At 32.6% G+C, this 12,736-nt stretch overlaps 3 protein-coding genes across 5 annotated transcripts in view; 1 reads left to right on the plus strand and 2 right to left on the minus strand.

Annotated features, from left to right (window-relative positions):
• The first annotated feature begins 695 nt into the window (after positions 1–695).
• Positions 696–7,557, plus strand: LOC115876849 (cathepsin L1). The gene is made up of 6 exons (XM_030892846.1): positions 696–910; positions 1,923–2,072; positions 6,349–6,596; positions 6,656–6,791; positions 7,120–7,280; positions 7,337–7,557. The coding sequence occupies exons 1-6, from the start codon at positions 794–796 to the stop codon at positions 7,530–7,532; spliced, it is 1,008 nt and encodes a 335-aa protein (XP_030748706.1). The 5' UTR covers positions 696–793; the 3' UTR covers positions 7,533–7,557.
• On the minus strand, positions 1,888–2,809 carry LOC115876856 (rhodanese domain-containing protein CG4456-like). Its single transcript, XM_030892853.1, has 3 exons — positions 2,510–2,809; positions 2,285–2,450; positions 1,888–2,138 (listed from the first exon to the last, which is right to left on the minus strand). The coding sequence occupies exons 1-3, from the start codon at positions 2,664–2,666 to the stop codon at positions 2,081–2,083; spliced, it is 381 nt and encodes a 126-aa protein (XP_030748713.1). The 5' UTR covers positions 2,667–2,809; the 3' UTR covers positions 1,888–2,080.
• Positions 7,558–7,782: 225 nt separating the features above from the next.
• LOC115876841 (phosphatidylinositol 3-kinase regulatory subunit gamma) overlaps positions 7,783–12,736 on the minus strand; it is a 68,733-nt gene continuing 63,779 nt past the window's right edge. For all 3 annotated transcript variants that reach the window (XM_030892828.1, XM_030892829.1, XM_030892830.1), the window contains 2 exons: positions 11,857–12,719; positions 7,783–11,797 (listed from right to left, as the gene is read on the minus strand). In XM_030892828.1, the coding sequence (XP_030748688.1) occupies positions 10,417–11,797; positions 11,857–12,719 (2,244 nt within the window). In that variant the 3' untranslated portion in view covers positions 7,783–10,416. The remainder of the gene's footprint in view (positions 11,798–11,856; positions 12,720–12,736) is intronic.

Below are 12,736 nucleotides of genomic sequence, written 5' to 3' on the forward strand. Positions count from 1 at the left end.
GCTCTGTAGCTATTAAATAACAGTCGTTTTAACTGAAAACGGTTTCCTGCCTAAAATCTCCAATTTTCATGACTGGAATGTCCCTTGTGGTGCGTTAATTAGTATAATACGTAATACAAATTGTTAGGCTTTTCTATGCCAAAATTCTTCACATAATTGAAACAAAATTCGCATACAAGGTTACAAAGCAATACTGGTGTAAGTGAAAATCAAGAAGGCTTTGTAATTAAAACTGTTACTTATACGTAATTAGACAATCGCTATTACATCTTCACAATCACACTCCTCAATACAGAACGATACAATAATACTGCTTCTCTGCGAGAATGTATACTTTTATTAATAAATGTAATATATATTTTATGATTTATTTTAGATACTGTAAAAGCAAATAAATCGCTACTGACAAGAAGAAATATTACACTGGACTAATAAATCAGAGTGAGAACGTCCATGAAACAAATATGTTGCCGAAAAGAATAATTAGCAGGCAAGTGTTAATAGATCCTCTATATAAACATTATAATTCTGGAAAGACAATATTTTTAAAAGAAATATATTTTTTATTATACATTTTGAATTTTTTATTTTATTTATTTTAAAACATTCTGTTCGTATTTTGAAATAGTTTTATATCAAAGGTTGACATTTTAATAAAAGTGCTGACCCAAGACAAACATACATACATCAAGACTCATAAAATAATACAACAATGTGATAGAACATCAGCAATTATAGTTAATTGATACAATTGGTGTCAAGTGACTTGACAAAAAAATACATATATTGAATAATGTTGTGCCTTTTATTAATTTCGTCAACTGTGATTTTTGGTTTTTCGCGTAGCCAGAGTTTCTACAGCCAAAATTTGGATTTTGTAAATATAGAAAAAGAATGGAACGACTTTAAGGTATGACGAAACAAACATAAATTAATCTGTGAATTTATCACGAGAATCAATTTAGATAAAGTTCGTTTATTCTTATTTTCTGGGTTCACTTTAATCTGAAATGTATATAAATATACTTCATTGAAATTAATTCAATAATATTCGTAACTAACTTTTTTTAAAATCAATATAATCGATTGTTAAATACTGTGCCATCTGTTGATAAGATGCACAAACCATTGGTCTTACAGAAATCTTAAACTACACTCAGATGCAAACATTTTTTTTTTAGAAAATGACAGAACTGATAAGTAAAGACTATACAAAGGACTGTCAAAAAGTGATATAATTTTCATATTTTTAGCCCTATCTTTACGATTTTTTAGCAAACTGTGTATAAACATATCACCTTTTATTTGTAAACTCAGTTTTTTTAGAAACTTTAGTACTTGGCTTATTATACAGGGTTAATAGAAGGGTTGTGTTTTACCAAAAATAAAAAACACCCTGTGCAATAATTTCGTCAGCAAATTTCTCAGTCAGAACCATGTCTCCTGAGCACTTTGTTTTTTGGAACATGTCACCTCGTCATATTGAAAAATAACATCAAAAAGTAACGATAATTGAAAAAATTGTTGGTGGCAAGTTCATTTCGCTCTTAAAAATTAACCAAGGCATGTGTTGTCATGAGACAAAAAAACAAAACCAAAATGCTCAGGAGGGATGGTTCTGACAGCAAAATAATATGTTACGTACACAGGGTGTTTTAAAGTTAAAGCAAAAAACAACCATTCGATAAATAATGTATAATAAAGCCCAATAATAAAGTTTATAAAAAACTGAGTTTACGAAGTAAATTTGATATATTTATATACAGTTTGTCAAATAATTATGAAAATTGGGCTAAAAATTAAAAAAATACAACAAATTTGAAGGAAAAATTTTCCGTTGTGTTTATGAGTGTATAGTTTAATTAATAAACAATTTATTTCCTTTTATTAAACATATATTTAACATTACCCCTAATTTACAGAGCAGATTCAATAAGAGTTACACAGACTACCATGACATTTTTAAAAAAGAAGCCTGGTTAACAAACCTGGAAAAAATAAAAAGGCATAATGAAGAAGCTGCTAAAGGATTGCATTCTTATTATTTGAAAGACAACAATTTAGCGGATTTGGTAAGTATTTAACGTCCTTGTGTGTGTTTTTCCCAATCTAGCCATCCACCTGTATAATTCGACACCCTAAAAAAATAAGGACATGCTAGAATATAATTTTGTAGTTCTGTATAGTGATTATTAGTTTTGAAATAGCATTTTTTACAGTTTTGAAACAAAAAAAATATTATTTAAAAAGCTGTTTTACAATACTAGTTCTGTACAAGCTTTACCTCGTATAACCCAAATCAAACGCTGTTTTTTGAGCTATACCACTTCTTCTTCCTGATCTGCATGTAAAAATTATTGGAAACTCTTTATCAGGCTTATGTGCAGAATATCGTTTTCTGAATTCCTCCTTACTCACTTCTGGTCCTAAGGCAACTTGTACCTCTCCTACTAAACAAACCCAAAAATGATAATACATATACTTAAAATAAACTGAAATGGGTTCTTACAGGGTACGTTTACAGTTCCTTCTATTTTTCCTGCTTCTATCAGTTCATTTGGTTCTCTCACATCAATAACTATAATTCTAGGATCTCTGACAGCTTCACGAACAACTTCAAAATCGCATTTCGGTCCAAAATTAGGCGAGGCTTGTAGATTTGCCATTATTTCTATTTCACGTTTATAAAATTTTAACCGTAGCTGAAACCTTAAATATTAAAACTGGCTCTTGAGCAATTATTAAGCATAATTTTATCATCTTCTCCCTACTTTTTCAATAACATTTAATCATCATGTAAATATAACAGTTGTTAAACTGTTTACATATTATTGAATAGTATTAATAAATCATTTACCAGTAACACTCTATTATTTTTTCATATACCTACAGCAAATTATTTACGTTTGTCTATTATTTTTTTAAATCTCAGATTAATTAAAACTTGCGATATAGATTCTATAAATAATTTAAGTTAATGTTTATCACTTTTTTAGACAAAATTAACATTTAACCTTTTTCTTGATCCAGCAAAAACGTTTCTGATATTTAATTCTACTAATAGATTAATACAAAAATCTAAGAAAGGGTGAAATAAAAACATTTCTCTTAATGTAGTTGCAAAAACTAAAAAAAATAATAGATAAATATAGAAGTTTTCACAGGGCTCTTAGATAGATAGAAAACGTCGATGTAAAATTTTCAAAATTGTAACATTTATAGAAAATTTTATGTAGATTCAGAATATATACACTTTTAAAGGCTTAGATGCCTTATTGGTTTTGTGCGAAAATTAATTTTTTGAACTCTTCTTTTTGAGCAATTTTTAATGTAGTCCCCTCCATTACTCTCCTCGTAATACTACAATGGCCTTTATTTTCTTATTCTAAACCTTTTAATTAGTAAATAGTAGCAGTTTCATCAAAATCGGTGACCTAGCCAAAATCGACAAATGTCACGACTATTTGTATTGAAAAAATGTCGAAAAATTGCACATTTTTAGTTATTTTTTACTCATTTTCAAATGCTTTAGAAAAATAGTAAACATAGGTAGTTACAAATTTATGAAAATAACAGTATTTGTAAAAAAATTATGTAGATTCAGAATATCTACACCTTTGAAGGCTTAGGTACCTTGGCTTTGTGAAAAAAAAAATTAGACCCTTGTTTTTCAACTATTTTTGATGAAGATTAAAACGTCCCCTACGTCCATTACTGTTATCGTAAGACTATAATGGCCTATGTTTTCTTATTCTACGCCTTTTAATTAGTAATAGTAGTTTTAACAAAATGCGTGACATGTCGAAAATCGGCAATTTTCATGACTATGAAAAAAAGTCGAAAAAATGTCCATTTTCGGCTATTTTTTACTCATTTTCAAAGGCTTTAGAAAAATAGTAAACATCGTCATAAAATTCTGAAAATTTCAGTATTTTTAGGAAATTTTATGTAGATTTCGAATATGTACGCAATGAAAATGTTGAGTGCTTTCGTTTAGTAAGAAATAAAATTTTTCGAACCCTTGTTTTACAGTAATTTTTTCTTGACAGTTAATATTTGCCCTACATGTCTTAGAATTACATATAAAGTCAAAATGACCTATTTTTTTCTATTTCTACGCCTTCTGATTAGTTAATAACAGCAGTTTTATCAAAATGGGTGACTTGAGACAAAATCAACAATTTTCATGCAAAATTGTATGAAAAAAATAAACGAAAAAGTTCTACAAATAATTTTATGTTAATATTTATCAGTCTTTTTATATAAAATAAACATTTGGCCTTTATCTTAATCCAAAAAAAAACATTTGATTTTACTATTGGTTTGACACAGAAATCTAATAGAGAGTGAATGCATTAATATTGCTCTGTAAAGGTTGATGCCCTTGTTATGTAAATATCTCTGTACGAAAGGGCGAGAACGGCGCCAACACGTAATAATTTTCGATTTTCCAACACGATTTTTCCCAATTAATTTTTTGAAGTGAAACTACGCGCGCTGGGAGTAAAAATTCAAGGCGTGACACACGAGCTAGTGAGACGGCCGTCACGAAAAGTGGTAACCGCAAAATACGTAGTGACGCGACGTGTATTTGTGAGCGGTCGACGTGTTTATCAAAAATATTGATATTTTAATACAAAATGGAATCAAATTATTTATTATTTTTTTTATTTTACGCATATAAAACTGTTTGTTACACGTAAAAAACTATTTGTTACACGTAAAAACTATTGTTTACGCGTAAAAAAATATTTAATTTATTACTTTTTCAAACTACACATTTTCAAACATGTTTCACTTCAAATAGTTTACACTCAACCATGGGCGCCGGACAGGGGGGGCAAGAGGGGGCATTTGCCCCCCCCCCTGGATCACTGAAACAATAAATATAAAAGCTATCTTCCATCATTACATCCATCTGTAAAAAAATAATTATTATTATGCAATTTTTAGGTGTTACCTGTAAAATAATAAAAAATGTGGTAATTATTGGGAAAACTGGAAATCGTCGGATTTTCACCAAAATTGGTATACACACTATTATGAGGTCGTAGATTACGTATCTACTTTTTTCTTGGCGGTCTCTTACCGTTTTTCAGAAAAACGGAAAATTATTTCAACATTGAATTTTTCTTTATTTCGGCCCTATAAAGTAATAATTTCACTATGTTTTCATTATATTAACTAAAAGTTTATCTAAAAGCCACACTTGATTGGGTATAGAAAAATGTCCAACATTTTACTGAAATACACTTTTCTTATCAAAATAGCAAAGAAAATTGAGACCAGATGGAAGTTTGACATTTGATATATCCTTCTTTCTCTCTCTTATGTAATAAGAGAGACAAATATATTCTAGACCTAATCTAGAAATTTGAAAATTTACAACGTTGCCATATCTTCTATTTTTTCGGGTGATTAGGGATTTTAAATAAATTACCTATTATGAGATCGACAATAATTAAATATACACCTATATCCACAAAATTACGCGGAAGAGTTTTGATTGCATTGGTTTTAACTTCTTTGCGGAGAGGGTTAATCTTTTTTTGATATAATATAACAACAAAAGATCTAACACCCTCTGCATGGAAGTTGTAACCAATGCAATCAAAACTCTTTCGTGCAACTTCGTGGGTATAAATAGTCAGATCTCGTTGGTAAAATATCAGTTATGGGAAGGAGCCGTTCTTCTGGCGACCGCCTTTCGTAATTCCAGAATGAGCGAAAAAAAACACGCTAAATTTAGGTTTAGCATTGGCAGCGTTGCTTTAAATGCCAGAAACTCGGTAAGCTTACTTGGTTTCTCTTATTGCCGATTCTGAACCATCCTAGAACTGTGATGCGTATGCGCAGAAGGAAATATGAAGACATTATTTCATTTGCGCAGGCGCTGCAGAGTTCTTGGACGGTTCAGAATCGGTAATAACAAGAACCCGAACAAAGCTATAACCTAACATTTTCAGATTGTTTACAAATTTATTTTAGCAAATTTTCCTCTATTATGCATAGAATTGGTTAAAGAAGTAACAGAAAATAGCAAAAACATTATTGATTATTGAATACCTAACAAAATATGTGCTAGAAAACCTTAAAAATATGAAAAATTAAGAAAAATTCGATATTGAAATGATTTTCCGTTTTTCTGAAAAACGGTAAGAGACCGCCAAGAAAATTCGTAATCTACGACTTCAAAATAGGGTGTATACCAATTTTGGTGAAAATCGGACGATTTCCAGTTTTCCCAATAATTACCAAAAATGTCAATTTTTTAGTCATTTTTACCTTGCCCCCCCCCCTAAATTTCATTCTTCCGGCGCCCATGCACTCAACTATTTATTTTTTTAGACTAGCCAGAGCTACCTCCAAAAAATGGTGAAGCTAACGAAAAGCAGACATAGAAAAGTGGATTCTGAAACAGTTGGTGACTTCTATCACCAACTGCATCACATACCAGAAGAGATCAATTGGGTGGAAAAAGGCTTTGTAACGCCAATCTACAACCAAAAAGAATGCGGGTCATGTTACGCGTTCACCGTAGCAGGTGTGATCCAAGGACAGATTTTCAAGCAAACACACAAACTGGTCCCTTTAAGGTTTTTTTTTTTAATAAAAAAATCGGGCTATAAAAGGGTTGTAATTTCATCATTTTCAGCCCCCAACAGTTGGTGGATTGCAGCGTCTCTTCAGGAAACTATGGATGCGGAGGTGGATCTCTTAGAAACACGTTAAGATATCTGGAAAAAGCAGGTGGCTTGATGGCATACAGTGATTACCCTTACGTTGCAAAGGTATACATTACAGGGTGAATAAAAATTTATACTTTTGAACAGTATCGTTCACGATGATAAAAATTCTGGTAATGTTTTAGAAAAAGATGAAAATGAAAGACATTTCCCGTGTTATTTAAATGGAAAATAGAAAATCACGATGCCACACCTCTTAATATTATTATTAAAAGCTCAAACTTTGCCAGAATTTTTTTTGTCATCGTGAACGATATTTTAAGGGTAACTAAAAATTAAAAAAAATATAATTTTTTTCGTGCACCCTAGTATACATATCCTAATAGAAGGCTAATAGTAATAAAAATTTATAACAGAGTCCTTTTTGATATAGCAAAGGAAATGTCACTTCGATAAACACATAGCTATAGCAAACATTACTTCTTGGAATGTGCTTCCTGCCAGAGACGAAAAGGCTTTAGAAATTGCAGTTGCTAATATGGGACCAATCGCTGTATCTATTAATGCAGCTCCTCACACATTCCAGTTTTACCAGTAAGTAGAAAAAACACCGTTAAACATACTAAAATCTTAAAAATTTTCATTTTTAGTAAAGGAATTTATGATGACCCTCTCTGTACCTCTTTCTCGGTGAACCATGCCATGTTACTTGTTGGTTACACAAAGGAAGCCTGGATATTAAAGAATTGGTGGGGTAAACATTGGGGAGAACAAGGGTTCATGAAACTGAGAAGAAACCTTAACAGATGTGGGGTAGCGAACTTCGCTGCTTACGCTTTAGTTTAACTTTGTAAATGAGAAAATAAAAATTCTGTGATATAGAAGGGTTTTAAATTTATATTATAACGATTTCTGTACTTTTCATGGATCTTTGCCAAGGTTTCAAGTTATTATGTTATGGACTTTCTTATTCCACCCCCGCATAAACTATTTATATTCAAATGATTACTTTAAAATTCTTTAAAAGTATTTTTTGAACAAAATTCAAGCCTTATAATCAAGGAGGCTTTGGAATTACAGGCGTAACAAAACAGCATTCAATCGATAATGATCTTTATTTAAGGATTTCAAGTGAAATAAAAACAGTTTATCATAAATTCTTAAAACATCAGAACCAACATTAAATATTTTGAATTAATACAATAATCAATTGGTCATATTTGTGGGACCACTCTACTAGAAGCACAGCGAAGAAGAGTGAAGTGACATTCGAGTAAACCGTTCGAGATCAGTTAGTTAATTTATCACAACAAAGCTTTATTTACATAGCTACTCAGAAATTCTAAATATTTCCGAATCACACCTAATAATGAAAAATTCGACATCGAGTTACAGTTATATTTTGACACTGATTAAAAATAAATTTATATAAAACCCGGAAGTGGCTAAGGTCCCGTGCAGAACGGACCTTTACACCCCGTGTAAAATTCCGTATAACGGCGGGACAATAATATAAAATATAAATGTCCGTCACACGCGGACCGTTAGCCACGACAAAATTACCAGAAATACATCGATATTAGTACAGTACATTGTTGTACTGATCGGTGCCCCTTTTTGTGAAGCTGTAATTATTCAAATACGGCTGTAATGGATTAACATTACAGAAAAACCTTAATTTTACAACACGAAAATGCTTTAGTTGCAAGATTTACTCAAATGTCTGTCACACAATGGCTTTTCAAAGATATATCTGGTTGATCTTCATTACCAACACATATATAAAAATAAATAAATTAAATGATGCGTCAAATCACAAGCTTGAACTGCGCGATACCTCATTTAACTTATTTGGGATTTGAGCCCCATTTTAATCTAAGATACAACTTGAATCCCCAGCATCTTATTTTATTATTTTGGGGCTATATAGTATAATTTATATATAGTATTCTTTATATTTTGTAAGTTATTACAACATTTTATTTTTAATTTAATTATATAAAGAATACATACAACGGGGTGGATGATTATTTGCTCGGTATATTGGCGCTTTTCTTTAAGAAACATTTTAATCCACACCAATATGGTGTTTTCAGGGCACTAATTAAATTCGCCATATACAATTAATAGAGGCCAAAAACCCTGACACATCTACAATAATTTTTGTTTTGACTAGGAACATTTTTAGTAAAAAATATAACCAGGCAAATAAAAACCTACCCCGTATATATTAGTCCATCAAAAAACTAGAATGAATTTTATTATGAAAGTCTGCAACTGTCTGTTGATGGACTGTGAATTTATGGAATCATATAAATAAATACCCAACGAAAATTTGAGAAAACTTGATGCTATCTCACCAGAAACGTTTGTAAAAAAAATAGCGAAGTATGTATAAAAAGAAAAATATATTCTAAGATAATCATCTGCATGGCAGAGCGATCTTGACACGTAACAAAATTATAAAATTATTTAAGAAGCCAGTTTTCATAACAAATAATATAGATATAAAAAATTGTCTCGAACTAAATATACGGAAGCACAGCTACGCATTATTGTAGTAAATCTCCATTGTGTATAAACGTTTTAGGCCATTTTAGCCAGAGAAAATTAAACGGACAAAATCCACTGTAAAAGGAGGATAATTTGTTACAGTTATCCGTATAACGATACTAATACTGTAGCTTGACATACAAAGACAAACACCATTATACTAGAACGCCATTATAAAAATAAAAATAATTTAATACAAAAAAATGGCCATACTTCTAATGTGCACAACTGCTTTCATAATACCAGTTAAACAATGCTATTTAATCAATTATTCACTTCAAAAAGCATATTTCATTGATTTTTTATACTAAGTAAGTAACTTTTTAAGTAATGCTTAAGGGATAATATTGACCCTTTGTTAATAATTAATTTTTTTATCATAATAAAATTATTGATATATTTTTTTTCGTTTAACTATGTACTATAAAAACGCTTGTACCCATATGGAAAACTTAAAATTACACTGGTACCTCAGAAATACAAAACCGCTGATAATGTTCCAGTTGATTTACAGCCTTAAGCTTGTTCATTTCGAAGATTTTTTTCTCAAAAAAATAAAAAAAAAACTCTAAAAATTGCACAAATACATGACTTGAATACAGATCTATGCAGACAACATCTGTACTATTTAATATAAACAACTTTTTAAGGTACGGTAAAGAAAAAATGTATAACATTTTCAATTTTATTTATGAAACCGTATAGGTGAAATTAAAATAGATTTGGTAAAAAATACCAATTAATAAGAGAATACGAAATATAAAATAAAAATTTGAAGAAGACTTTTTGTAGACTGTTGAATGCATAAAACCATAAACTTGCCAAGCGAGATAAAAGAATATTTATAACAAAAAATACTTTTTTGAGACCGAGCAATTTCCATAAAAAGTTCTGAGATGCACAGCATGCGCATAATTCCCATCATTCCATTTAAATTTGTCCAAAAAAAAATCACTTCCCCGCCACATGCCGCTCTTTTTTTTTCTTTAGTACACTATCACAGTCAATTTAAAACCTAGTGATTTAAAATATAGTAGTCTGAATGTAAATATAAATTTATAAGATTTAAAAGTTCCTTCTTTTCAATTCTTCTTTCAAACTGAACGTTTTTAAAATTAAGACTTCATCACATTGAAATGGATAGTCACCACAGCTTATATCACAATCTGCCAAAAAATTAGTACACATTAATATTCTCGCGGTTACTAGAAGAAGAGGTGGCACCAATAGGGTACTTCAGTACAGTATTAAGAAGATCGTTATGAATCTCTAGGGAGTTGGTAGCATAGTGCAGCACTAAGTCTTTAAGGGAAGGGTAGATGTTGTATGGTTCAGAAAATCCATAACCTTTATCAGTCTCGTTGATGATGCAGTGATTCACAATCCCGTTGCATACGATAACCAAAACATGCTTGTATAAATTCGTAGATTTCCTAATTAAAAAAGTTCCATCCCGTTTATCCTTCAGCATTTTCTCTGCTTCATCCCGAGAACAATTCAAAACTAGCCAGCTGCTCTCATCGTTGTGAGGCAACGATTCAGGGTCTACATCGTTTTCTAAAAGCGTTTCATCAGCGTTCCTATTAATGATCTTGCTTAGTTTACCCGGTGAATATTCTCTTTGTTGAAGCCAGCGAATGTATTTTTCTCTTTCCTTGCGCAGACTATGTATTTCCGGTTTCAAAGAAGTCAAATCCCTTTCTAATTTTCTGTTATAAGACTCCTTAGTTTGAAGGGTTTGCTCCAGTTGTTCACAACTCTCCTTCATCAGAACCAGCCGCTCTTTAAGTAGTTCAGAATTGATTTCTAAACTCTTGATTTCGTGAGGTTGAGCTTCGTTTTGGAACTTTTCCTGAATCAACGTCTGCTCCTGGAAAACTTTCACCAACTCCTTTAAAGCGTTGAGAGCATGACGCCGGGTCTGAACATCTTGGGATGTCTCGTTGAAATCTTTGGACACTCGCTCAGATTCTTTCTGCTTTTCCACCAAGTTGTTGTTAATTACGACCAATTTCTCAACTAGTTTATCTATCTTCTCCGTTTTGGCTAGTTCTTCTTCTTGGTTGTACCTCGATACTGGGTGCATCAATTTGATGTTTAAGGATGTGTTATACTGCGATAACGAAGCAGTTTTGAAATGGTTGATCAATTCCACGACGGAATTGAACGTGTAAGGTTCGGTAAACCCATATTTCCCCTCTCTATGACAAATTTTGATCAGTTTATTTGCACCGCCTTTTCTGAGAGTTAACGTGTATTCACCGCCTTTGCTGGAGGCATCTCGGACCAAAAACGTCCCGTCTGCTGTATCGTTCAACATATCGTTTACGTCTTCTCGTTTGATGTTACCCCAGTACCATTCTGCGTCTTGTAAAGACATGGATTTATCTTTTTCCGAAAAACTAGAGGACTCAGAAGGTCTCCCCATTCGACCTGATACTTTTCGGGGTGGTATAGCTGGAGCTGAAGCGAATTCAGGTAACCTCTCGCCCCAATCGCAATGAAGAAGAAGAATCTCTACTATTCTATTGTGTGACTGACTGTTGTATACGACTTGTCTGAAAAGAAGAATTAATAAAATTAATATTAGATCCACAATTTGACGGTGGTAACTTACATAATACGTTCCCAAGGCGGCCTAAGGAGTATGTGGCACATGACTTGAATAAGGACAGTTGGTGGACTCTTGTTTCCCCTGGCAAACTCCATTTGGCAAATCCTGCACAAGTGTACCATAACAAACTGTAAGGTGCTCCTGTGATGGTCAGGCAACTCATCGACGAGCTGCTTCAAAATCGAGGTACATTCTTCATCGTTCTTCTTCTTTTCAGCTTCCAAAAATTTATCGTACAATTGCACAGGGATGAGTGGGTCGGGCAACTCGCGAAGAAACTTCTTTATGACGCCCGCTATGGCAACTGGACTGAACTCACTTAAATCTAAGCTATGCAAATCGGTATCGATAATTTTCACCAGCTTGTTCATTTGGTCCGCTGGCGGTGTGGCACTGTACAAGTTATATAGCTCCAGAGTCTCGTCTTTTCTGGCTCTTTCCTCTAGTTCCGATGTGCACATCATCAGTAAAGATGGTGCTGGCGTGGCTGACGAGCATTTGTACTGCACACATAAGCCTTGACCAAAGAACGATTTGAACTGGAAGTACGGGGTCCTTGCCTCGTCCATGGATCGGCGTGTGCAAGAAGGCAGACCAGTAGCAGCACAAGTCCTGTGGGCGACTAAGCCACAGTCCTGACAAATGAAGCCTTGGTGGAGGAGACCGCGAAGGTACTTGTTACATTTGTCGCATCTCTCCAAATTGCTAAAGCTGTGCTGGGTTAAGTTATGGTTGTAAACTTGGCCAGGGGAACTTGGTACCTCTCCTTCGCTGCCCTGAGATTTCTTCTCCTCGGGTTTGTTAAGCAGTTCGTCGATGCAAGTCAGTATGGTTTTCTGATGGAATTCGTCTTTGATTCCCATACCCTGAAACAACGAGACAG

The sequence above is a fragment of the Sitophilus oryzae genome, unplaced genomic scaffold (genome assembly GCF_002938485.1).
Source record: "Sitophilus oryzae breed Bouriz unplaced genomic scaffold, Soryzae_2.0 scaffold_1440_pilon_pilon, whole genome shotgun sequence".
NCBI lineage: Eukaryota > Metazoa > Arthropoda > Insecta > Coleoptera > Curculionidae > Sitophilus > Sitophilus oryzae.

What these genes read in the sequence shown, in the direction of transcription:
- LOC115876849 (XM_030892846.1), top strand. Translation starts at nt 794, where the DNA reads ATGTTGTGCCTTTTATTAATTTCGTCAACTGTGATTTTTGGTTTTTCG. An exon ending in AAGAATGGAACGACTTTAAG is followed by an intron (nt 911 to 1,922) that starts GTATGACGAAAC and finishes CCTAATTTACAG; the next exon opens with AGCAGATTCAATAAGAGTTA. An exon ending in CACACATTCCAGTTTTACCA is followed by an intron (nt 7,281 to 7,336) that starts GTAAGTAGAAAA and finishes TTTCATTTTTAG; the next exon opens with TAAAGGAATTTATGATGACC.
- LOC115876856 (XM_030892853.1), bottom strand. Translation starts at nt 2,666, where the DNA reads ATGGCAAATCTACAAGCCTCGCCTAATTTTGGACCGAAATGCGATTTT. An exon ending in AGGAACTGTAAACGTACCCT is followed by an intron (nt 2,451 to 2,509) that starts GTAAGAACCCAT and finishes GGGTTTGTTTAG; the next exon opens with TAGGAGAGGTACAAGTTGCC. An exon ending in TTTGATTTGGGTTATACGAG is followed by an intron (nt 2,139 to 2,284) that starts GTAAAGCTTGTA and finishes TTATTTTTTTAG; the next exon opens with GGTGTCGAATTATACAGGTG.